The 27274-nt window shown below is 39.2% G+C and overlaps 1 protein-coding gene across 9 annotated transcripts in view; it reads right to left on the minus strand.

Moving 5' to 3' along the window:
* Scmh1 (Scm polycomb group protein homolog 1) overlaps positions 1–27274 on the minus strand; it is a 130794-nt gene that overhangs the window by 11230 nt on the left and 92290 nt on the right. For all 9 annotated transcript variants that reach the window (XM_041651516.1, XM_041651511.1, XM_041651509.1 and 6 more), the window contains 3 exons: positions 13460–13689; positions 9158–9284; positions 1421–1621 (listed from right to left, as the gene is read on the minus strand). In XM_041651516.1, coding sequence (XP_041507450.1) covers positions 1421–1621; positions 9158–9284; positions 13460–13689 — 558 coding nt within the window. The remainder of the gene's footprint in view (positions 1–1420; positions 1622–9157; positions 9285–13459; positions 13690–27274) is intronic.

The raw sequence follows: 27274 nt of genomic DNA on the forward strand, positions 1-27274 counted from the left end.
ATGGGAGTGGCCAGGCAGAGTCTGTTGCACCCTCAGGGCTCTGGAATGATTTCACTCAAATGTGAAAACAACTATGAACATAATGCTATCTGCTTCATCACCTGGCTGAGCTTCCTTCAGGAAATGTGTTCGCCCAGGGTGCTATTTTCACTAGAAAACTGCCCAAGAACAAGAAAACTGTACAGAAGGGAATACTGCCATTGGTAGTAAGGGCTTAGGTAAACAATTTCCAACTTATATAAGGACACCAGATTTGGGTAACACTTAGAAATGTTTCATGCTTTTTTTTTTTTAGTTTATGTCCTATCTAGTTCTATCAAAATATTGGCATAATTTTTTAAAAGCAAAAAAGGTTCATGCAATTGTCTTTGGTGGAAGTGAGAAAACAGAGGTCTGGGGAGAAGATTCACTCTAGGAAAGTCCTGAAAAGAAAGAATTCTAGGTAGGTAAGGAGCTCAGACCCTGCACAGTGCTGCAAGGGAGAGGCCAGAGAGTAGTCTGGGCCTCAGAAGGACAGGCTTAATGTATCCATTAAGTTCCCATTCTCCATGCAGCCAGTTATTGCCTAGACTTGACTCCGTAAGAAATAGTTCTCTGTTGACGCCCTTCCACAGACTATTTAAATTTTCTTTTCTACCAGTGAGAATCTGAGCCTATCATCTTCTGTTTTCCTTTTCCTGGCCAGTGTGTGGCAGAAACCTCTGATATATAGTAAAAGGTCAACAGGTATTTGCTAAAAGAACAGTTTGGCTATTTATGCTCCTTGTCAGCTGTTTTCTGAAGCTAGTTACAACAGTTTGCTAAGGAGGAAAGGCAGGAGGCATTAGAGTCAAGACTGGAAGGCTGTAGGTCAAGCCTCTGTAGGCTTGGTGGGTAAAAATAGGATTTCGAACTTAAGAAAATTGAAACAGAAACGGGCACAGCAAGAAAGTATTTTCAGTTACAACTTTTTTTACAACAAAAAGTACTGCACTGTTAAACTCATTTTCCCTCTGGCCTGGGATTCATTTCCCTTGTATGGGTCCTATAAACCCAGAAGCTAAGGAGGCAGAGGAATGAGAGGAGGTCAGAGGTCTTCTGAAACCACTTGGGGAAATTCTCTTGTGGCAACAACACAGCCCATATGTAAAGCCTTCCTCTAGAATGGCTTTAAGCCATATACTCATATATTCTGTAGGGACAGCAGAGGACTCTGTTCAAAGGCTGTGTTAGGCAGTTGGCTATTCTTGGCAGAGATGTATGGCGTACACCATCTATGGCACATAGTTCAGAAAGTCTGGAGCAGGAAGTGAGGACTCTTGAGGAAAGGGGTACTTCTGCATTCTCCAGAGTGGATAAATGAACTTGGAACTAGGATGTCTCATCAGAATGAAGGCCTGCCTCTCTGGCAAGGAGGCCAAGCCAACCTGAAAGTGTTTACCTGAGATGACCTCACCGCCGTGGCCCTGTTTGAGGAAGCTGAAGACAGTTTTCTGATGATAAGCACAGTCAATGCAAGCCTGGACAGCCTGCTGTAACACCACGGAGGCACGGGCTGGCCCGAAATGATCAGGAAGTCGTTGGATCTTCTTCTTATCCAAGTGGGGGCCTGTGCTGCCACTCTTGTTCAAGTAGATACAAACTACAGGAAACAAAGAACCCAGAAGCCTTACAGTGTGCCTGGCAGAGAGAAGTCAGAGTGCGGCTCTCTCTTCTATCTGCTCAACTCTGGACTTGGCTCTCCTGAGTTTTCCCCACAACTACACTGCAAAATACTGTGAGTGATAAAGGGAGGTTTGGAAAACTGCCACTAGTCTAAGCTGCATGATCAAGGTCTCTGGAGACACAGCCTATTAGGAGAAAAACCCAGAACAGAAACCAAAGCACAGAACTTGTGTTTTGTTTTCTGGACCCTGAAAAGAAAATATAAACTCTGCTCTTTCCCAGAACTTTCTAACTTATCTAATTTTGTGAATCAGACAACAAGCGAAGAGACAGCCAATAGCATTGTGGAAATTAGCAGATTGGTGAGGTAGCCACTGACTTAGCAGACTCTAAGAAGCTTTGTGTCCCAAAGCAGGAAGGAGACTGACTTAAAGACAGCTGATTGGCAGAATAAAGGTGCTATGGAATGGCTATAAGGGTCAGGCTATGAAAAGAAGGATCAATCTAGGTCTTTTAAGAAATAAGGACCCGGGGAATATAGAGATGTCCAGTGGATAAAGTGCTTGCTGTACAAGTTTGAGGATTGGATTTAGGACCACAAGAACCCATGTAAATGCTAGGTAGGCATGGTGGACCACCTATAACCCAAACAGTTGCAAGGCAGAGAAAGGAGATTGCTGGAGATAGCTAGTTACACAGACTATCCCATATTGGTGACCTTTGGTTGGTTTCAACTGAGAAACCCCGCATCAGTGAATACGGTAGAAAGAGATCAAAGAGGACTATTGGCCTCTCCACGCACGTGTGCACATGTGTGCACACACATACACACACGCAAATATACATGAAAAATAAACAGGACATAGTGGCAAACATTTATAATTCCAGCACTCAGGATGTTAGGCACGATTCTGAGTTCAAATTTAAGAAAAACAAACAACAATAACAAAAAAACAAAAAGTAAGAAAAAGAACCTGGGTGGTGGTTGCACATGCCTTAATCCCAACACTTGGGAGGCTGAGGCAGGTGGATCTCTGTGAACTGGAGGCCAGCCTGGTCTACAAAGTGAGTTTCAGGACAACCAGGGCTACAAAGAGAAGCCCAGTCTCAAAAAACAAACAAAAAACAAAAGTTTAAAAAAAAGTAAAAAAAGGATTTTCATGTTTGGCGGTGTTGCCCTTGTACTGAAATGGCTAAAAATGGAGGGACTCAGAGACAAGACCCTTAACACAAATGTTCATAGCAGTTAATTTACAACAATCTCAAAACCAGCTCAAGTTCCCATCAGCAGGAGAATGAACACACAAACTATGGTATGTTTGTTTAATGGAATACCACCTGGCAGAAAGAAAACCTTGACCTATAGATAGGTACAACAATATAACTGCCTTTCAAAATTTTTATTTGAGTGAAAGAAATCAGATACAAGGGTGCAAACAGACAGCATGGCTAATTTATATTAAATTCAAGATCTGCAAAATCTAATTTATGATAAAAATATTTCAATCACAGTGGAGACAGAGACAGACTACAAGGAGCCTGACGGAACTTCTGGGGTAACAGAAGTGTCCTATGTCTTGATCACAGGAAATGTACTTAATGAGCTCAATGAAAGAGCTAAGATTTTAAAAGTCATCAAAATGCTACCTGCCTTCTTGCTGCTTATGAAAAAATGTAAGACGTGCGATAAAATTCTTTATTAAGAGGTAAGAAAGAAGGTGGGGTACGGTGGCATATATCTTTAGTCCCAGCATTCATAACAGAGGCAGGTGAATCTGAGTCTGGTGCCAGTCTGGTCTACATCATGAGTATCAGTGAGACTTTGTCTTCTCAAAAACAAACAAACAAACAAACAATCAGAAAAGGTCTAAGAATATGCTTCATAGACTTCTTTCAGACCAAAGATTTTCTTAGGAATTTGCTAAGGGAAATCCTTGCAGACTCTTTTCTTTATACAACAAGATTAATTTTTTCTCTTTAAAAGTATTTTAATTAAAATACAATTACATAATTAACCCCCTCCCAAAGTTCTCTCTCATGTCCCCTTCCTTCCATTCCCTCTCAAATTCATAGCCTTTTTTAAAAAAAATATTTATTTATTTATTATGTATACAATATTCTGTCTGTATGCCTGAAGGCCAGATGAGGGCGCCAGACGTCTTTACAGATGGTTGTGAGCCACCATGTGGTTGCTGGGAATTGAACTCAGGACCTTTGGAAGAGCAGGCAATGCTCTTAACCACTGAGCCATCTCTCCAGCCCCATAGCCTTTTTCTTTAATTATTAAGATTCTCCAGGGTACTTTTAGTTGTATCTGCAGAGGAAGTAAACCCTGATGTTACTCAGAGAAATCCTCACACTGCTAAGAAAGTCTAAGCTATCATTTTGTTATAATGATCGCCAACATGAACTTTAGAAGGTACAGAGACATACAGAATGGAGGACATTTGCTCCTCCAGCCCCACTTCTTTTTATTCTTCTCTCATATATTACAACCCAACCACAGTTTCCCCTCCTTCCTCTCGTCTCATCTCCACCCCCACCACCCCAGATTCACTCCACCTCTGTTTCCCTTCAGAAAAGGGCAGGCCTCCCAGGGATATCAACCAAACATGGCATATCAAATTGCAATAAGACAAGGTGTCTAACTATAATCCCAGAGGATCTGACACACTCTTCTGGCCTGTATAGGTACCATACACACATGTAATACACAGACACATACTTGCAGGTAAATATTCATATATATAACCTGCCTCCACTGAGAGGTGAGCTCTGATTAGAGATTCCTTATTACTGAATTTAGGTTTTGTGGCTGACTGACCAATAGAATATGGTTGAAATGATGCCATCTATGCTAAGTTTGGGGCTTGGCATTAGTCTCTTTCTAACTATATTCTATTGATAGTGTGTATTGTGGCTAGGACAAGTTGGAGTTCTCTGGGAAGAGGTATCTCAATTGAGAAAATGCCTCGATACGACTGGCCTACAGGCAAGTCTGTAGGGCATTTTCTTGATTGATGATAGGTGTGGTAGGGCCCAACCCATTGTGAGCCCTGGGTAGGGTAGGTACTGGAAGGTATAAGAAAGCAGGCTCAGTAAGCCCTGAGGAGCAGGCCACTAAGCAGCATTCCTATATGGCTTCTGCTTCAGTTCCTACCTCCAGGTTGTTGAGCTAACTTCCTTTGAGGGTGGACAGTGATGTGAAAGTGTAAACCAAACAAACCCTTTCCTCACCAAGTTTCTTTTCACCATGCTGTTTTTTGTTTTGTTTGTTTGTTTTTGAGACAAGGTTTCTAAGTACAGCCCAGGCTGTCCTGGAATGTACTTGGTAGACCAGGCTGACCTTGAACTCAGAGATCTGCTCGCCTCGGCCTCCCAGAGTGCTGAGATTAAAGGTGTGTGCCCACTACTACTGGGCTTAGTCAGGCCATTTTATCACAGTAATGGGAAACTTTAAGTTAGGATGATCACAGTATCCGTCAACTCTCTAGACAGAAAAAGTACAAGGCCAACTTGGACAATACGCAAAAGATTGTCTCAAAACAAAGCACCAAAAAATCAAAACAAACTAAACAAAAACCCATCAACGAAACTAAAATAATAAATATTAAAAGAAGTCAGGTGGGGCTGGAGAGATGGCTCAGCGGTTAAGAGCATTGCCTGCTCTTCCAAAGGTCCTGAGTTCAATTCCCAGCAATCACATGGTGGCTCACAACCATCTGTAATGAGGTCTAGTGCCCTCTTCTGGCCTGCAGGCATACACACAGACAGAACATTGTATACATAATAAATAAAAAAAAATTAAAAGAAGTCAGGTGAAAAAAATCATCTTACCCATAGGATAATAGAAATTATGCAAGCAGAAAAAATATAAGGAAATATATAAATTATTTTGAGAGACGCCTCTACCAACCTAGACTTCTGAACCCCATGAAATTCTCCTTTAAATGTGAAGGAGAAATAAAGATAAAGAAAAATCAAAATAGTATCTCTCAAGAAATTTTAAGTCCTTTAGTAAGAGATGAAACAGATCAGAAACCTAGATTATAAAATAATGAAGGGCTAAGGAGTGTAACTCAGTGATCCCTACTTGCTTACTACAAGACCCTAGGTTTGATGACCAAAACTATTGAATAAATAAATAAATAAATAAATAAATAAATGAAGAAAAGAGAGGAAAGTAGGAGAAAGACTAAATGAAGAAAATGTAAACATTTTTATTCTTAATTTACTAAAATTTATTCTCAATAATAATTATCAATAATATATTTGATTATCTATGCTATTATGTGAATATATATATATATTTAAATATAAGTGAAATGATTAGTACTAATGTCTTAGTAACTGTTCTATTACTGTGAAGAGAAACCATGATCAACACAACTCTTTTTTTGTAAGTGTTTTGTTTTGCGACAGAGTCTCTCTACAGAGCCCTAGCTGTCCTGGAATTCACTACTAGAGCCAGCTGGCCTTGAACTCATAGAAATTGCGTGTTTCTGCGTCCAGAGTGTTGAGATTAAAGGCGTGTGTCACCACGCCTGGCTACAAAGGTAACTCTGATAAAGTATTTAACTGTGGGCTTCCTTACAATTTCAGAGATTTAATCTATTTTTATCATGGTGGCTCAAATAGTGCTGGAGCCATAGCTGAGAGCTACATCATGATTCACAGGGGATGGGAGGGAAGTGCGCGCGCGCACACACACACACACACACACACACACACACACACAGCCTGAGTTCAGACAACCTGAGTTTAATACCTAGGACCCACATGGTGGAAAGGGGAAACAGACTTCCTTTCTGCAGAACTGTCCTCTGATCTTCACACATGCACTGTGGCATATGTCAACCCCAAGTATATAAATGAAAAACAAAACAGAACAACCAAAAACCAAAAACCCAGAAAACCAGATAGAACTACAAGGAATCAATTATTGTAGATGGAGACTTCAGCAACCTTCTATCAGAAATGAATAGATACAGCAGGAAAATAAAAATAAAATTAGCAAGAATATAAATGAAATCAATAGTACCATAAATCAACTGGCTATAATTGATATCAAATAACTATTTTATCCAATAACAGTAGCTCAAGCCCACAAAGACCAGTGAGAAAGGCAAACCACATCCTGGGCTACAGAACACTTGAACAAATTTAAAACAGAAACTAAACAGTGTACTCTTTCATGTCACAGTAGAGTTAAGATAAGAAATACCCAAATATGTGGTCGTTAAAACAACATATCCCTAAAAAACACATAAGACAAGTAAATAGTATGAGAAATTAAAAATATTTTATCTTAATCAATATGCAAAAAAATCTTACTGAAACCTGTGAGAAGCAAAGTACACAATGAAAAGATTTAGAAAAGAAAAATCAAAGTCAGTAATACAAATTTACACCCAAAGAAACTAAAAAAAAAAAAAAAGGAATTAAACCCAGACTAAGCAGAAGAGAATAAAAATTAGAGAAACTAATGAAATTTAAAGAAAAAAAATTAGAAAAAAAACCCCAAAAAACCAAAAGTTGGTTTTGTGAAAAGATAAAGGGTATAACACCAGTAACTTCTATCAGAAGCAGTAAATAAGACATTGCTACATGTCATATATTAGTAAAAGGATAATGATATTATGAATCCCCCTGTTCCCTGGCTTTGGTGTGGATCCAGGGAAAACCTAGTTCTCCATAGCCATTCTCATTCTTTCCATATCTAGTCTATCCCCATTCCTTTGAGACTCCTTGCTGATGTAGAGAACCGCTCTCTACAAGGGACACATAGTTGTCACACTTGGTTGGAATCCAAAACTGCTCTTTACCAAGGACCCCATAGATGCTATACTTGACTAGAACCCAGAATGGGGAAACAGCAATGAAAGAACAAAACACACTTGTAGTTGTTTGAAAGAAAATAGCCCCCAAAGGGAGTGGTAATATTAGGAGTTATGGTTTTGTTGGAGTGGATGTGGCCTTGTTGGAGGAAGTATGTCACTGTGGGGGTGGGCTTTGAGGTCTTATACCCAGTGTTCGGTTCACTTCCTGTTGCCTGCACAAGATATAAAACTCTTACCAGTCTCTCCAGCACCATGTCTGCCCTAATGCCACCATGTCCCAACCTGATGATAATGGACTGAACCTCTGAACTGTATGCCACCCAATTAAATGTTTTCCTTATAAGAGTTGTCATGATTATAGTGTCTCTTCACAGCAACAGAAACCCTAACTAAGACAACACCCACCCATCAAAGGTAAGGCTAGATATTTATACCCAGAAGCATCTCAAATGTCATAACACTAGCTGCCTATATCCCAGTGGAAACACAAACATGAACAACCAAGACAATACTTCTCCAGCAGAAGCCATCAGACCTATTGTAGTAGGCTCTGAGGACCTTGAAGTGGACATTACTAAATGCCTTGATGAAGACCATGAAAACAGAAAGAGTTCAATGAAATAATGAAAACAACTTAAGATCTGAAAGTACAATTTAGGAAATAAATTGAATTGCTAAAAAAAGTCAAGTTGAAATAAAATTCAAAATGAAAAATTTAGGAAGTTAAACCAAAAAACCTCAGCAATGAAGGTTGAAGATGAAGACATAGAAGAGAGAATTTCAGGTCTTGAAGACAAAGGGAAAGAAATAGATATGTATATGCACTAAAGGTTACAGGTATTTTGCAGCTACCTTGATAGGTATTTTATAAAATGGGGACACATATGACTTTTGCATGTGCCAGCCAGTGTATAGCGCGCGCGCACACACCCACACACACACCCACCCCAGGTTGATTACCCATTCTCATCAGCTACCAGATTTTACTTTGAATCAATCATTCATTGTCTGGTACCCAAAGTAAAACTCATTTTCACTGTATCAAGGTTTGCCTCCACTAATGATTTTTTTTTTTTAAAAAAACTCAGAAGCTGCCGGGCGGTGGTGGCGCACGCCTTTAATCCCAGCACTCGGGAGGCAGAGGCGGGTGGATCTCTGTGAGTTCGAGACCAGCCTGGTCTACAGAGCTAGTTCCAGGACAGGCTCCAAAACCATAGAGAAACCCTGTCTCGAAAAAAACCAAAAAAAAAAAACAAAAAAAAAAAAAACAAACAACTCAGAAGCTTTTCGTCTGTATTGAAATGGTGGCAGCCTCACGATACAAGGCTTCTGAAAGGTAAAAGGGACCATTAATAAGGAAATGATCCAACTAGGCAAGATGAGTAATTACTCTCAACGGGGCCAGCAAGCTTTGAATGTTTTCCTATTCTTTGCAACCGGCCCCAGTTTCACAGCTTTGAGTTCATAGAACAATTACCCCAGTTTTTTTTTTTTGTGTGTGTGTTTTCTTACTGCTCTGACAAAATGAAAGTTTTATATTTCAAAAGCTATAAGGAATTTTTCTAAACCTAGGTTTACACATGGACAGGGTGAGTTATTGGTAGAAGACAAGAGGAAATGTAGACACTATGCCTCAGGGACAAACTGCAGCTAGTTCCATCCTCTGCTCTTACCTGTGGGGGCCTGCATGGCTGAACTGGGGATGGTGGCAGCATCTTGGGGAACAGTGCTGGTATCCGGTTCAGGGGTGCTGGTTGTTGGTGAGGTGGGTGGTGGGCTCAGCAAAGTCCGAGGTTTCCTCTGTTAAAATGGATGGGAAAAGTTTGCTACCCGTGCATGGTACTTTCTCTTTTCATTTCTCTATTCCTAGCACTCACTACACCCATGAAACAAACATATTTATTAATGGAACCACATTTTATTTGCTACTCAGTAACTGGCCCCAAAGTTGTACATATTGAAAGTACTTAATAAACATTTTCTGTTTAATGCACTTTGTTTGTCAAGACAAGGTTTCTCTGTAGTAATGCACTTTTATGCTAGATTCAGTATCATAAGAACTCTAAATCTTTTGTAAATTGGGCAGATAAAAGCAGAAAGCATGCTATGGCTTAATGTTATTTTGTTTCTTTCTCTAAATGGAATTGGACCTTCTGACTCTACCAGATGCTTTCCTCTGCCCCCCCCCCCCTTCAACTCATTACCTGCTATTCCTTCCCAGTCCCCAGTTAGAATTCTCTAAAACTCTGTGGTTTTATCTGGCTCACATCTTACAATCTTAAGCTTTCTCTTCAACAGGAAATGTTCTCTTTTCATGTTATAAATTTATGTCCATCTAGAAAGCTCTCTTACTTTTCCTCTTAGCTCCATACTTTGTACTGTCCATGTGCTACCATTACCTGCTTGCACACTGATGCTCCCTATTGACCTTGGGCTCCGTGAAGGTCTGAGTGCCATTCCTCACATGGCACCTGACATATAAGTATTAATAAATGTTTATCATGAAGCATACAGTATAGAGTACCAAAAAGGGTGTAATTAAGAAGATCTGAGAGAAACCCATTATTGTTATTATTTTTTGCTGGAACTCCAATGTTTGGAATGTTTCCAAGAACAGTTTCTAAAAGCCTTTAGGTATACAAGGAAAACAACTATTACCAAGATCCAAAAATCATCTTTCACAAAGTATTTGTGTAAGGTACTCTGCCCTCTAAGGACACATAATTTAATATAGAGAGATCTGCTGATGGCAGTGGTCATACATCAAATGGCTTCACATGAGGAAGTCATCATGCAAAACCCTTATTAGAAATGGACATATGCTTACAATATCAGGTATTCCTGAAAGTAGAAGTCTATGTAAGTAGGAAGTCATGATAGAAGGTAAATAAATACAAGTTCAATGAGTTGGTACTAGGATTTCAGGTTCTCTCAAAGAGCAGCCTGGTGAGCTGAGTACCAGAATGTTGTAGAAGAAAGCAGAAAGATGGAAGGTATCATTAGCATTTTGGATAGGTGTAATTACATGTATTACACAGATTCATGCATTAACTTTGATGTGGGATTCCCCTCTGTATGCGATGAATATGTTTTATTACCATTAGTTAATAAAGAAGCTGCATCGGCCTATGGCAGGGCAGAATATATACAGTCCGGAAGAATACAGAGAGAGAGAGTAGGATGAGTCAGGGAGACACCATGTAGCTGCCTAAGGAGACAGACACCAGAACTTTACTTGTAGGCCACAACCTTGTGGTGATACACTGATTAATAGAAATGGGTTAATTTAAGATAGTTCATAAGAAGTCTGAGCTAATAGGCCAAACAGTGTTGAAATAATATAGTTTCTCTGTGATTATTCAGGTCTAGTTGGCCGGGAATGAACAAGCAGTCTCCACCTACAAACTTAGTTCCACTTAACAGGGGGTAAGGGGGCTCAACACCTTACTGAAAGAAGTTATTCCAAAGTCACACAGTGACCATAAATGGGGATGAGACAAAACCTAAATGTGTCTGGTTTCTAAGACTTTCTGTTTCAAAAGAAGAGGTGTCACCACATGGAAGGCATATACTTTTATATGATTATGCAAAGAGTAAAAGGGGTCAGATGTTAGGACACAAATCATGATACTATGAGAATATTTACTTTCAAAAGAATGGCTACTATGTTTTTGACTTCCTGAAGGGTGCAGAGCAGAGAAATCATAATAATTGAGTTCTCAGTTTTCAAAGGATATCGAAAGCCCTATAATGTAATCATCTTCAAAAACAAGAAAATAAAAACAAACAAACAAAACCACTTTGCTCCTCCATCTTTCTCACCTTTCCATTTGTCTTAGTGGCACAGGAGCTACTGTGTACCGTGTAGTATACCCTTCTGTGCAAACAGCTTTACTATGTTCACTATGTAATGTGTTGCTGGCCAGGTTCAAGGCCTCTGGCTTTCAGTACACCATGAACACTGGACCCTCACCAACACTCTTCTAAGAGTGTTACTTCCTTGAGTCAGTTTTCTTGTTTTTTGGGTCTTTTTAAATTTGCTTTTTAGTTAATACTCTTATTTATTTATCTCTATTATATTTTTGTTATTTCTTTTAAGGTTTCCCTTGAGGGGCCGTTACAAGAGTGAAGGGTAGAGGGACTGGGAAATGAGTGGGATTGGAGTGCATAATGTGACATTCTTAAAGAACCAATAATAATTATGATAAAAAACTGAAGATTATAGTAATTTTAATATTTAGCATTCTGATTCTATGGTTTCAATGTTTTTTTTTCCTACTTATTCTGTTTTATTTTGAAGAGAAATTCTAGAATATATTTAAATGGCTTGTACTTTGTTAACTACCAAAATGTATGCTAAAACAAATTTAAAAGGATTTTTTTGGTGACAGGTAACATATAAAATAAAAGATTTTTTTCTGAAAAAAAAGTCATCTTCAATATTTCTGCCTTCTTTTTCTTGAAACAGATCCCTGGCAGTGCACCTAGTCCCTGAGAAAACACTTGTAACTACGGGAGCTTACTACTATTTGAGATAGTTCCTTATATACTGAAACAAAGACTTTCTGTCTTAATTTCAATTTGCTCTCTTATTTTGCTTTTGGAGTCTCTCTGATACACACATTCCCTCTTTTGACCACCCTCGAGATATGCCCACGTAATCAAAACCAAGCCTCTCTGGCCTTGCATTCTTAGGACCTTTATTCAGCCTCTCCTCTACAGCAGAGAAAGAGAAGAGGGAGTGAAGTAATGCTGTGTGATACAGTAACAGCAGCAGCAGTAGTCGTCGTAGTAATAACACTGCAGGACCAGGGCTAGGTATTAGCAGTGAATATTATACAGAAAGAGTAAGCAGTGACATTGAGAATTTAAATCCAATAAAAAAAGGGACAATTAAGAGAGGTAGCGTCATGACTAAAATCATCCATCCATCCATCTGTCCATCCACCCCTCCATCTTACATATACAGAACATCTCCCATGAGAATGAGAAACAAGGAGGACAAGAGAAGAGGGTTAGGTACTTGACCTTGAGGGGCTTATACTCTACAAGGACTAATGTTAGCTAGAGTTATTAACAAGCATAGCAAATCAGCCAAATAACCAACTCTAGGGAAAATATGGGACTGCAATGGAGGTCCAGGGAGAACAGGACAGCATTTCCACAGGGTGATTCAAGTAATCAAATTCAGGAGGTTTTGAGAAACCCTTGATCATTAGAAAATACGTGGAGGAGAGATGATAACAAGGGCCCCAGAGGAGTTTTTTTTCCACACCATTGCTTTTGCTAGGGAAGCTATCCATGGAAACACTGAATGATTTAAGAAGTAGTATTCATTCAGTAACCATGCTCAGTGAAGCTTGACTTGATCTTTTCCTACATTAGAGGAAAGTATATGACCCTTAGGTGTGTGTGTAGTGGCGATCTTGGAACTAGATGTAGAAACCAGTCAATGTAGTCTTTGTCATTCACTTGATATATGGTCTTAGGAAAATCATTTCACATGTCTAACTTTTAATTTACTTCATAATAAAGTAATGCTAATAGTCTCCCAGAGCATTGTGATGATCGTGATATGAATGTAATAGCATCTAATAGTCTGACATTAAATAATTAAATGAAGTTTTAAAAAGAAATCTTTGCAATAGCAAATGAAATACATTTAAAGAATTAATATACTCTATTTACATGCTAGGCATCTATTTTGTGAAGGTTAATGAGAAGCAGGATCTTTTATGTATGGAAGACATTGGATTGACTCTCTCAAAAACTAAAATTGGTTTCCTATCCCTACTATCCTAACATTAGTAAACTACAGGTAAGCGCTAAACAGAGATGACAATCTAGATTTCTCTTAAAAACCACCAACTAGGTGAACGAGATGGCTAGATGTGCTCCTTTTCGAGATGAAATGTGTGGCTGAATTGCCTCTGCTGTTCCATACCTCTTTCTGGGAAGCCCACATTTTTACCTACCTTACTGCCAGGTTTGGGACCCCTCTTCTTTGGGAATTTCAAAGGTTCAGCTGACTTGGATGGGGTAGAGGTGGGATGGGGAATAAGGATCTTGGGTGTTCGGCCCCGCTTCTTTCCTGGTTTGCGCCCCCTCTGCCCTGGTTGATGCTCCAAGACAGTTTTGGTGCTGTGGATGCTGGGCTTCTCAGTATTCACATCAGATGCAGGGGAAGGATTCTTTGGAATCACAACTGTAAGAAAAAGACTCATTCTATTATCCCTCTTCCTGTATTTCCACCTGTCTTAATTAGGGTTTCTATTGTGACAAAACACAATGACCAAAAAGCAATCTGGAGAGGAAAGGGTTTATTGGGCTTATACTTTCATACTGTAGTACATCACTGAAAGAAGCCAGGACAGGATCTCAAACAGGGCAGGAACCTGGAGGCAGAAGCTGATGCAGAGGCCATGGAGGGGTGCTGCTTACTGGCTTGTTTGCCATGGCTTGCTCTGCCTTTCTTATAGAACCCAGGACCACCAGCTAAGGGGTGGTACCACTCACAATGGCTGGGCTCTCCCCCATCAATCACTAATTAAGAAAATGCCTTACAGCTGGATCTTATGGAGGCATCTTCTCAATTGAAGTTCCCTCCTTTCAGATGACTCTAGCTTCTATCAAGTTGACATAATATCAGCCAAGACACTATCCCAGACAGAAGGAAAAATAACATTTCTGTCCAGGGAGGTTGTCCTAGTTTCTTGACATTTGACCTAGATGCTTAGAAAATTACAAAATAAATTGAATTTATTTTGGCTACAATAGAAGTTTTTGTTTTTAAAAAAATCATTTCTAGTAGATACAGGAAAATATTAAAGATTTCCCTAAGTATCTTAGGGAAGCATTGTGACCCAAGTTCAAGGTGAATCCTGTGGCTAGAACCAGAGGCTCACAACTGGGACAGATCTCAGGAGTCTATAGTCTTTTTCTGATGAGAATTAAGATATAATAGAAGAGAAGTGGTGCCTCTCCCTGGCTACTCAGTGAGGCAAGAACTTTTGTTTTCAAAGTGAAGGTGACATCAATGTGGCTGAGATTTTACCATGATTAGTGCAGTGTGTGTGTGTGTGAAACATGAAAATGGAAATAATTTCTCCTCAACTTAAAATGTTTGCTCTTAATTTTTTTTTTTGTTTTTTGTTTTTTGTTTTTTGAGACAGGGTTTCTCTGTGGTTTTGGAGCCTGTCCTGGAACTAGCTCTTGTAGACCAGGCTGGTCTCGAACTCACAGAGATCCGCCTGCCTCTGCCTCCCAAGTGCTGGGATTAAAAGCTTGTGCCACCACCGCCCGGCTAGGTCAGCACTTCTACAGTATTCTGTGGACTACTTAATTTTATGTCATTCATTCATCTTCTCCTTAAATTTAGACCATTTAGAGATAAGGAATACCTAATTCACTACAAAAATAATTATTGAGCACTTGCTATGGGTTATATACTGTTTTGAGTCCTGGGAATAGAACAGTGAACAGAGCAGACATAGTTTCCACTCATCAACTCAGTGGGAGAAATGAAAAGTGAACAATATTTATCAGAGTACCAGGTACTGACAAGTGCTATGATTCATGTAGGGTAAGGATACTACATTGTTTGGGAAGCATTCTTTTAAGAGAAGAGATTTAAGCACTGTTCCAAAGAGCAAGCCTACGAAGACCCCACAGAAGAGTTGTCAAAGACTGTTTTGGTAAGTCTAATGTGTAACAGATAGGTATTCTAACGTGGGAACATGTTAGTGTTTGAAGTTAGCATAGCTGGACATGAGTTTGCAATGTGGAGAATAGATTAGAGAAGAAAAGCAGTAGGAATGAACAGATCAAGCTGGGTAGCTAGCTACTAAACGCTTCCTATGCCAGCACAAGGACGTACGTCTAAACCCAGGGTCCTAGTGGTGTGCACCTGTGACACTAGTGGATTCCAGAGACTCATTAGCCACCCAGTCTAGCCTAAAAGGCAAGCTCCATGTTCAGTGAGAATCTGTCTCAAAAGGGGGCAAGTAGAAAGCAATAGAGGAAGACACCTGAAGTTGGCCTCTGGCCTCCACATGTGCATGTATGGGTCAGGTAACCATTATACACATGTAAATACGTGCACACATGCATACGTGCACACATACCCCACCAAAGTATAATGGTGCATTGAAATCTTGGTATTACTAGAGAAACAGTGATTGGATTCAGAGTACATCTGAAGGAAGAGTTGACTTGACTGGATGTCAGGAAGCAAGAAATTAGCAAGAAAACCACAAAAGCATATTGAACACATCCAATTAAAATCATATCTAATGAAAAAGAGGAGTTATACGTGAAACAACGTTACTAGCTGGGACAGTTGGGAGATTAATGATGCCTTTTATTGAGGTGGAAAACACCAGAGAAAGAGATCCAGAATTGAGATTCTAAAATTGTTTCTTATGAGCTGTCTATTAGATATTAAAATACGGAGATGTTAATTAGGGAGTTATATATCTGAGTCTGGAATCCAAAGGAGATGATAGAACCGAAGATAAAAATTTGAAAATCATCAGTGTGTTTACTGGTATGTAAAATCATTTCACTAAATAAGATTTTGTTGAGTATGAATATATAATCAAGAAAAGAGGGAAAAAGATAGTTTCTAACTTTAATGTACATCAGTTAGACAGAAGAGCTGGCAAAAAGATTAAAGAGTGGTCCAAAAGTGAATCCAAAAGAAAATGAGTGTGAAGTCCCAGAAATCAAGAGAAGTGTTCTAGCACCTCAACCTGCTAACCAAATATCACTCCACCTGGAACACGTCCAGTCTATCTTCTAACTTGATGGACTGAGAATACCACATATTTATCATCTCAGCTTCAAATCAATTATCTTGAGGTCAGACACACCAAAATTGAGATTCAGTTAACAAAACAACTAGCCTGGTCAATGTAGAGAGAAAAATACAAGAGCTATTCTAGATTCTGAAAGTGAACATGACATACAGTTAATGCAATATATGGTTTGGTTTAGAGCCTGGGGGAAGATATATTTTGAAAAGGAATATTAGATCAATTGATAAGATTTATATACTGATTCTGGTAATATCTGATGTCAAGTGTGGCTTGCTGAGTCACGAGTAGGGCATCATACACATTACTGAATAAATCAGAAGATGTATTTATCCCTATGATTTAGCAATTCCAACCACAGGTATAAATGCCAGGGAGGTTCTTACACATATATATCAGCATATGTGTATTAATGTTCATAGTAGAATTATTTTTAATAAATGGCAAGTTTAAATGATCCAAATACTCACTATTAGTAAGATGGGTCTAGGCCGGGGCACAGCTCCCTGGCAAAGCATGTGCTCATGGGCATCATGAGTCCTGGGTTTAATCTACAGCACACATACATTTAAATAAAGGAAGGGGGAATATTTTGTATGTTATGTAAGCTAAGAATGGTGGCTTATGCCTATAACACAAGCACTTGGGAAGCCAAGGAAGGTAGACTGTGGTGAGGCCAAGGTCAGTCTGAGCTACAGAATGAGACTGTCTCAAAAAGGTTATGAAGATAGTACTCATAGTGTATGGTCTGGAGACTTCTAGGGAAACAGCTTAATTAGTGAAGTGTTTGCTGCCCAAACATGAGGATCTGAGTTTGATGTCCAGAATGTACATAAAAAGCCAGGCAAGGTGATATATGCTTGTTACCACAGTGTTGAGGAGAAGGAAGCAGATGAACCCCTGGGACTGACTGAGAAGTCAGCCTAGGTTAATCAGATAAGCCCTAGGCCAGTGAGAGACCTTGTTTCTAAAACCCAAGATAGTGCCTGAAGAGGAATGGTAGCCAAGTTTGTCCTCTGGCCTCCAAAGTCATGTGCACACATGCATGTTCTTATTTGTACATATAAACATGCACACACACAGATACAAAAAGAAAAAAAAAAGGAAAAATCCTTGTATAAAGTACAAATGGTTTCTAATGGTGATCAGTGTTATTTTCATAGAAAGAACCTAACCCTCATTAAATTCAGCACTCTACTTATTTTATACCTTAGCTTGAGTAACTAAACCAGCCAAACGGCCTCCCTTTAAACTGGTTTTTAAGAGTCCCAAGACAGTGAAAGCCCATGAACCTAAGTGGGGTAGGGAGGTAATGAATCACCTGACAGACAAGGCTCTCAGTGGGTACCTAGTACATGGCTACAGAATAGAAATGAAGCCAGATGGAGACCTTGGGGGAGGGTTGAAGGGGAGGGAAGAAGCAGGGAGGGGAGCAGATAAAAATGTAGGGCTCAATAAAAATCTATTAAAAATATTAATAAAAAAAAGAAATGAAGTCAGATAACGAGAAGAGCAGTTCCCTGTCTCAGCTCTTTTTAGCAGTACTAAGAGTTTGCTTCTCTCTTTCCCTGAGGGTTAAGCACACACAGTGTGGTGCACACTATGAAACTAGGGAAAAAGTTGCCTTCACTGCACTCAAAGATCTGGACAGAAGAAAACAAATGATTTCATTGGACAGCTCTTAAAAACCATGTTATGCATGTCTTTTGTGAGCAACACTGAGGTGAGGGTTCAGGAGAGTTTTAACAGCTTCTTAATAACTAGATTTGAAGAAGCTATCTCGAGGGAAGATGTGGAAGCTCTTCCTATTAGGAAGCCCTGATCTGCCTTGCCACATTCTAACTTAATTATCCTGCTTGAAAAAAAAAAAAGAAAATAAAGAAGGATAGTATCAAGGAATTAGGGATCTAATTTTAGTTCTGTCCCTTATGATGTGACCTTGAATTTGTTATCTTTTCTCACTTTTCTAGATGTAAGTGATTAGTCAATTTATGATTGTCTTTATCAGAGAAAGATGAAACACATGAATATAATCCAACACATTTTGGTGTTACTAAGGTGGAAAGAATTAACTTCCTAATCAACAATACTTAAGTTCTTATACACTTGGGGTTCCACTTGGCCTTCATGACAATCTTGTAACACTGACAGTACCTCCTCTAACAAGTGAGGAAAGCAAGCATCATCAAAGTTAAAGTGGAAGAGCTGGCCATGATTCTAGTCTTTGGTACTGTCATGTAGCCCAGAAGAAAGAAATCTCTCTCTGAATAAAAGGGAGAGCGCCAGTGAGCACCAGCATTCACCTTTCTGCTCCTGACTGTTGAGGCAATGTACCTCTCACTCCAACTAACAGCTAGAACTGCTCTCACCAACACATCTTCCTCATCAAGGAAGCCCTGGGAGCAGCAATTCATGTGCTAATTAACTTGATCATATTAACTTTTGAAAATGTAGTAAAAGCTGTCAAGGATCTACACTGAAAACAAAACAAAACAAAAACCAGCATGACTCTAAAGGATCCAGTTTCAAGAAGACTGGTAGAATTTTGCATAATAGTTTGGTGGGTGTGGAAGATACAAGGTGGCCTGGACATCTAGATCAGAAAGAACACATGAGTACATCACAAGAAGCTTTTACTTATGGCGGACAGCCTGAACATCTCAACAGTTGACAGTAAAAACTTATGACTAGTTAAGTAAGTAAGAATCCATGAGTTCACACTGATGTAACTAAATAGGGGAAAGGGAAAGCTCTTATTGCGTAATTCAACTTAGAACTATGGTAATGCCATCCTAGCCTAACTTTACTTCATGCTTGCATGGTCATTTATCAGCCTTCCACCCTTTACAGCCACATATGCCTGACCTTGACCATGGCCCAAATGTTTTATGTAGTATCTGGAAAGTATCACTGAGCTTTACAATAAAAGATGTTACTAGTCCCCCCGCTACACACACCAATTCCTTCCCCTAGCCCCCACTGATGTAATTGGAGATTTGTCTTTAAAAATGCCGTATCTCTGAGCTTGAGTATTAAGACTTTTCAGAAGTATGAGCCCACTCTTGGTCTGGCCATTGATAAAAACTAAAAATTTTAACTGGCTTAATTAGCATGGTTGTCAATAACTTTCTTGTGGGGATCATTCAGTTAATGAGTACAAATAAAATGAGAAAATTAAAAATTGGGAAATAATTAAGAAATAATTGATTTAAGCAAGATGTACCCATAGATGCTAAAACTTGAAAATTTGATGAAAAAGAAGATATTTGTGGAAAGACAAATACTGCATATTCTCTCATATGTGACATTCAGATTTAAATCTAGGTTTAGAATACAAAAATATATATATACATGACAATGTCATAATGGAATCTATTATTCTGTATGATAACTAAAATTAAGAAAAAGTAATGAAAAAGAAAAGCAGGACATTTATAATCTCTAAAAATTTTCTCTCTTTTTTAAACCATTTATTATTTAGTATGTATATAGTGTTCTGCCTGACATCTATGGCTGCAGGCCAGAAGAGGGCACCAGATCTCACTACAGATGGTTGTGAGCCATCATGTGGTTGCTGGGGACATGAATTTAGAACCTTGAAAGAAGAGCCAGTGCTCTTTACCTCTTAGCCATCTATCTAGCCCTAAGTATTTTCTCATAAGACAATTACAAGGGAAAAACAACTCTGTGGTAAAGAAATGGATAGTTACAGCCTGAATCACATAATTAAAGTTATGATATATAGTAATGAAATGGAAATATCAAGAAAAAATATGCATTATATATTGAGAGGTTGATGCAACAGTAATTTGGGGAGAATCTTGGTTAATGATATAGGAAAACTCTTTGTATTTCTGCTGCAAATTTTCTATTAAGACAGAATTATGTTAAAAGATTTTTATACTGAAAATCTAATAGCATCAGTAGGAATCAGAGACTATCAGTAGGAATAGATGGACATATGAGAATCAGAAAAACAGAACTTGGTCTACGCAGTTAAGCAGAAAACTTCTAAAATGAAAAAGGAAGAAAAGTACAGACATTATTTGAACCAACTAAATTATAAGAGCCTGGAAATACCTCTCAACAATAATCTTAAATGTCTTAATTCTTTAATTAAAAGATTCAGGTTAGCTGACTGAAGTAAAAACAAGGTCCAAAGTCTTTGTTGTCTGCATGAAACCTTACAGGAAAAGACAGGCACAGATTGAAAATGAAATAATGTACCAAGTAAATCAGTTTGCAATTAACAAAAAATGTTAACACATTTCATGAAAGTTGCTGAATTTATTTTTCCTAAGTATTGTTGCATAACAATTCCCTCAGAGATGGAATTAATCCCTCTACAAGGAAGCTTTTTAAGCAGGGAGATAAACAACTCAAAATAGTTTCAGGAAGTCTCTGAAACTGACCAGATTTAGTAGGCTCCTCCCTCCCAGAATAAACAATAGACTGCTGAGAGTAGCTCTCAGAGGAGGCAAGTCATAATAAAGATGCTCAGACAAGCCAAACTGGAAAGAAGATTCTGAGACCAGACCAGCTGCCCCAGTCTGTTGGGCTGTCTGTAGGCTGTGAAGTGTGCTTTAGGTTTGAGCTGTTACCCATGCTGGGTGGGATTTGGTGATGCTGCTGTCACCCATACTCCTATAAATAACCCCAATAAAACTTATTGGTCAACCAAGCTGGATTTTTAGGGATATCTATACGTTGGACTGTTGTGGGCTCCCTATCTGGAGTGAGTAGACCTGTGTGCTGCATCTCCCCAGGAAAAGTCTTATTGCACAAGTATCAATATATCTGCCCAAACAATACCTTCTAGTAAAAGTTCCCATGACCATTTTATATAGAACAAACCTCTGGCAATAGTTATTTCCCATTCTCCTTTATCCTCTTGCCGTCAGCCCTTAACACCATCCATTCTTGTGCAGCCAAGATAGTTCTCCTGAACATGAATCTGACCTGTAAGTTTGCCATTTTCAACCATTCAACAATCTTCAAGGCTTATAAGATAAAGACCCAGGTTTGGCAAGTGGAAAACTATGGAAAACTTTGCATTCATGTGCCTTCCTTTTTAGTCTTATCTCTGTCCCTCATCTTACCACCATTGGAGCTGGAAAGATGGCTCAACAGCTAAGAGCATTGGCTAGTCTTCTAAAGGACCCAGGTTAACTTCTCAGCATCTACATGGAGGCTCACCACAGTCTATAATACCAGTTATACGTGAAGGCAAAATACACAAATAAAAAATAAAAAACATACTTCACTAAAACAAAATTCTGAGCCTCTACTCATCTGTTTCCACTGCTAGGTAGAATTTGCCTCTATTTTTCCATAGCTCAGGTTTTAGTTTAGTTGTTAATTTGGAACTTTCCTGATCTTCAACCTCCAGTCCTGCAGCCTAGGGATCCTTTGGCAAATTGGTTCTCTAAAGTTATAACAGGTCTATTGACTCACAAAATTGTGACCTCTAAAAGCAGGGTACCCTTAATCCAGCTAATAACAACTCAAATATGATCTGAAGCTGGCCTTAGCTATGGTGTTCTTGTCTCTATCCTTTCCTATCTATAATCTGGGATTATATTTTAACCAATTCCCTTTGTGTCTCAGAATCTGTAAGTGACTATAGCATTGTATGGTGGTTTGAATAAAAATGGCTCTCATCGGCTCATATATTTGAATGTTTACTCATTAGGGATTGGCACAATTTAGAAGGATTAGGAGATATGGCCTTGTTAGAAGAAGTGTGTCCCTGGGGATGGGCTTTGAGATTTCAAAGCCCATTCCAGGCCCAGTCTATCTGTCTCAGTCTACGAACAGGGGATCATAATGTCTAGCTCTTAGCTACTTATCTAGCACCACATCTGCCTGCTGCTATTTTCCCTGATGCCATATTCCCTGCCATGATGACAATGGACTAAGCCCTGAAAACTGTAAGCAAGCCCCTAATAAAATTCTTTCCTTTGTAAGAATTGCCTTGATCATTATGTCTCTTCACAGCAATAAATATTTACTTGCTATATAGTTTTACAAAAACAACAAAAAGAGAAAACACTTTACAGGAGAAAAAAAAGTAAGATATAGTCTGACAAATTGGTATGTAAACAACTGCTTACCACCCAGATGAGGGTAATAATGAACCTAACCAAAGTTGAGTCATATTTTTAAGTTTTCTCTTTGCAAAGTGAAACCTGTCACAGGTAGAATAGGTGAAATGATGATGGAAGAAGCCTGGCTAACCATGTATATCAACAGGTATGCTCAAAGGTAATATCTCCACTGGACACTGGACACTGGACTTGAGTAGACAGTCCCAATAAACTGACTAATGTGTAGTATAATCCAGGATAACAATATATTATTTTTTTAAAAATAAATATATGGGTATGATGTAGGATGTATGTGTTTTCTTTATCTTATAAAAGTACTTAGGAAGCCATGCTTTATTGAAACCGGCATCAAATCAAAGCAAGAAGTGAAATGACATGATGACTGAAGCCTGATTACCATCAGTCTGCTAAGTGGATGAATTATTTCTTATACCTTTTGCATTTAAAAGTAAAGCATGCACTATTTTAGTTTTGAGTTGTTTAAAAATGATAAACTAGCCAGGTGTGGTGGATCTCTGTGAGTTCAAGGCCAGCCTGTTCCAGGACAGCTAGAGCCATTAACACAGAGAAACCCTGTCTCAAAACAAAACCCTGAAAACCAAAAGATAAGCTAAAAACCAAATAAAGCCTTTGCTTTTTGTTTGGTAGACACCTCCAGCTCTTTCCGTCATGATTTAATTTGGGAAGCCTCATTCCTCACCCTACCCCGTCTCCAAATCCAGAGAACCTTCGAACAAAGGAAAGGTGCCAAAAAGTCCAGTCTGCATTCTTGGTGGCTACTGCAATTTCCTCCCCTGAAGTTGCCAGCTACCCAAGTCCCCACCGAAAGTGCTCAGCTTTTGACCATAGTTGGGCACAAACCCAGCTTGTGGCCAACATGTCATCACGCCTGGCCTTACAACCTATAAAGTCTCCCAGCTTTCGTTTGTGGGCTTCTTCAGCCTTGATCTCTGGGACTGAAATACTTGCCCCAAAGTTGCTTTGCTCAAATAAACTTGTTATACTTTTTCAAGTCAACTTGACCTGGCTTACTGCATTGGCAGAGAAACTTATTATGGGGGCGGGAGGAGGGCAAAAAACCTATTTCTTTTTATAAGCAAGAACCTTGAATTAGTTGGCTACTTGGTAGCTGTAGTCATGAGTTTAGGAGCTAACAGGCACATTCCTAGCTTAGTAAAGGGGAGAAGAAGAGGTTATGAACAGCATGTAGGATTTTCTTTACATAGGCACTAGAGTTGAGCAGTACACGAACTGACTCTCTGGAATCAAGTAGGGGACAAAGTCATGAGTCACTCACTACCTGTTTCCAAGATTGTTAATACATAGAACTTTTAAAAGACTACGTCTCTTCAAAGTCCTAGTTAAGTCTCCCTCATTTAGGATGATTCCTTCAAAGACAAAACAGGTTTGTGATCTCACTGAGTGTAGAACCTACTTTAGAGCCCTGTTAGTATAAACACTATCTCTTTGCTATTTCCTGCCAGGGCCTGGAAGGCCAAATCTAAGATCTCAAATGAAGCTTTGAAAAATACAGGCCTCAATTGTCATTAGAGAGGCTTCACCTAGCTATGAATGGAAACAGATGTAGAGACCCACAACCAAATCTTAGGTGCACCTCCAGAAATCCTGTGAAAGAGAAGAAGTATTATGGGAGCCAGAGGGATCAATGACACCATAAGAAAACCCACAGAATCAACTAACCTGGGCTCTTAAGGGCTCATAGAGATTTAACTGCTAACTAGAGAGTCTACGTGGGACTGACCTAGGCTGTCTACATGTATGCTACAATTGTGTAGCTTGGTCTTCTTGTGGGACTCCTAACAGTAGGAGCAAGGGCTGTCTCTGATTCTGTTACCTGCTTTTGGGATCCTTCCTTCCTACTAGGTTGTCTCATCCAGCCTTAATAGACGAGAAGGTGCTTAGTCTTACTGCAACTTGATATGCCATGCCTGCACTTTTCTGAAAAGAAGAGTAGTAGATGAGGGAGGGGAAGGGAGGTCACAGGAACAGACTGAGAGGAGAGAAGGGAGAGAGGGAAAACTTATTTGGCTGAGAAAATAATTAATTAATTAGTTAATAATTTTTTTAAAAAGTACAGATGTGTGGAGAACTAGGCATGGGGTAAAGGGTGGGGCTTATGTGTAAGGGCGGTGTAGCTCAGTGTACTGGTCTGACAGTTGTCTCTCCTCACATAACACATCCCAAGTCACTTTGTTTCAGTTTTCTCATAAGTAAAATAAAGCTGAAAATAATCATGCCTACTTAGAGTTATAGGAAAATAAAATGAAACAATAAGAAGTGTGAAAGAACATTAGGTAAACATTCCTTTTTCTTACCACAAGAAACATTTCTATTTTTGCTTAGAATTTTTAAACATTTGCATATTAATGACTAGTAGGTAGGAAATATGGAGGAGACATTACAATCAGAAAGGGAACAAACAGGCTTACATGCAGGGCACATCTTGCTTTCTGAAGTGGATTGCATAAGCGCATTCCTTCCACATATGTCACTTGCTTCCTAGTCAGGGCAAGAAGCTTGCTAAAACTCTCACGCTGGGACCCACTGAGGCAGGAGACAAAGAAGCATTATTGGAGGGAAGAGGAATGGTAAATGCTGGAAATGCTGTGAAAGGTATTTGCCGTCTTGGTCTTTCTGGCCATCTGCTATTGCAAGGCTTGCTGAAAGACACATATAGCCCACTCGCCTGGAAGCATCAACCACACAGTGAGTCATGCTTCTTATCAGCATGGATGCAGTCAGGAGATGTGTGGCTTCCAGTGGCTCCCAGCTTGGGGCTCTCTAGTTTGGCTCTGTGGCCTGCCTGGTTGGCCTAGATTTTCCAGTAACAGAACTTTTGAAGGAAGAAGGTAAGAAATCAGTCTACTAACTTCTGAACAAAATCTGGAGAAAAGACATTATCTTGTTCTAGCCTTAAGTAAACAAAAATAATTCCACTACTGTAGGAGCCAGCCATGATAAGCTAAACATGAACAAATCACCCAAAGGAAGTTCTTTATTTCCAACCATTATCACCTGTCAGTGTAGGATCAGCCACCAATAAGTTTAATGGAGGCCCGAGTCTTAGCAGTTTACCCTGAAGCAATACCTGGTTGTAGGAAAGACCACAAACTAAGATTACCTGAGCACCACCCAAGAACAGACCATCCAAAGGAAATGCCTAAAGTTCCAACCACTGTAGATAGGATCACCTGCCAGCACACATTCACTAGAATACCCCTAGACAAATGTCAGCCAATCAGGGGTCCTGAACTTCAGAAACCCTTCAAACCCACCTTTACTACTATAAAAACCCAATTCTAATTGAGCTCGGGGCTCTCCATTTATTCCAATACGTTGGACATGCGGAGAGACCGAGTGCAAACTTGCATGAAATAAAGGCTCTTGCTTTTACATACAGGACTTGGTCTCCTTGTTGGCTTTTGGGGGACTTCACAGATTTGGGCATAACAACTACCAGTTCTAAGGCACTTGCTGCTTCCCAGAGCCTTGCAGGCAAGTAGGGGGATGGCAGTAAATTTCTTACCCTGATCCAGGGCATACATTTCTTGCAGCATATAGAAGAGTGGTACTTTTCTGAGATAAGAAGCCTGTTTCCTCTCACCTCGCTCCAAGATCCTTCTACTTCAGCACTACTGACTGAAACCAAACCATCCTTATCTCACTTAACACGACTGTCTGGTATGGCTCTGCGACAACACAAGCAGCAATTTATTCCTTTTTTGTTGCCAAATAATATCTTATTAAGTAGATATACTGAGTTTTATTTATCTGCTCCTTGGCTGGTGAGTATTAAGGGTATTTCAACTTTTTTTTTTTTTTTTTGGTTTTTCGAGACAGGGTTTCTCTGTGGCTTTGGAGCCTGTCCTGGAACTAGCTCTGTAGACCAGGCTGGTCTCGAACTCATAGAGATCCACCTGCCTCTGCCTCCCGAGTGCTGGGATTAAAGGCGTGTGCTACCATCGCCCGGTGGTATTTCAACTTTTGAGCTGTAATAAACAGTGCTGCCAAAACACTCATGTTTCATAGGGATGTGTTTTCTGTTTTGCGGGGGTGGGGAGATATATACCTATGAGTGGAAATTCTGGGTCATACAGTAACTACATCCAGCTGTTATAACTTCCAAACTGTTTTCTAATGTGTCTGTAGCATTTTACCCCTTACCAGCAATGTATAAAGAGTCCAATCGTTCTACATCTTCTGTAATATTCATCCCTATGTTTTGATTGCAGTTGTATGAGTGGGTGTGAAGTAGCATCACACTGTGATTCAATTAGCATTTCCCTAAAGACAATGACACTGAGCATCTTTCCAAGGCCTTATTGGCTATTTGCATATATTCTCTGGAGAAATATCTACCCAAATAATTTGCCTGTTTATAAGTTAGCATATGCAGTAATAGGTTTCAGCATGGAATTTTCACACATGTGTATAATTATACTTTGTTCTTATTCACCCACCTCCCCTAGATCATCATCCTTACATCCCCTCTTGCTGGTTTCCTTACCCCTTGCATCTTCTGTTTTCATGCTGCATGTATTACATTATTGCTACTTTCCCCTTATTCCTTCAGCTTAAGAACTTTTTCTCACCTCTCAACTACACATACACACACAAATCCAGAGTCCACATAAAAAAATATGTGCATTTGTCTTTCTGAGTCTGCTTTGCTTAATATCATAAGCTCTGGTTGTATCCATTTTTCTACAAATATCATGATTTCATTTTTTATTATGGAGGAATAAAATTCCATAGTGTGTATATATAATTTTATTTAATATCAAGCATGTGCAATTATAACATTATAACATGTTATAATATTTATATATATTTATATTTAATATATATG

This window comes from Microtus oregoni, unplaced genomic scaffold (assembly GCF_018167655.1).
Source record: "Microtus oregoni isolate MIOR12 unplaced genomic scaffold, Mior012 000005F_ref0000423, whole genome shotgun sequence".
NCBI lineage: Eukaryota > Metazoa > Chordata > Mammalia > Rodentia > Cricetidae > Microtus > Microtus oregoni.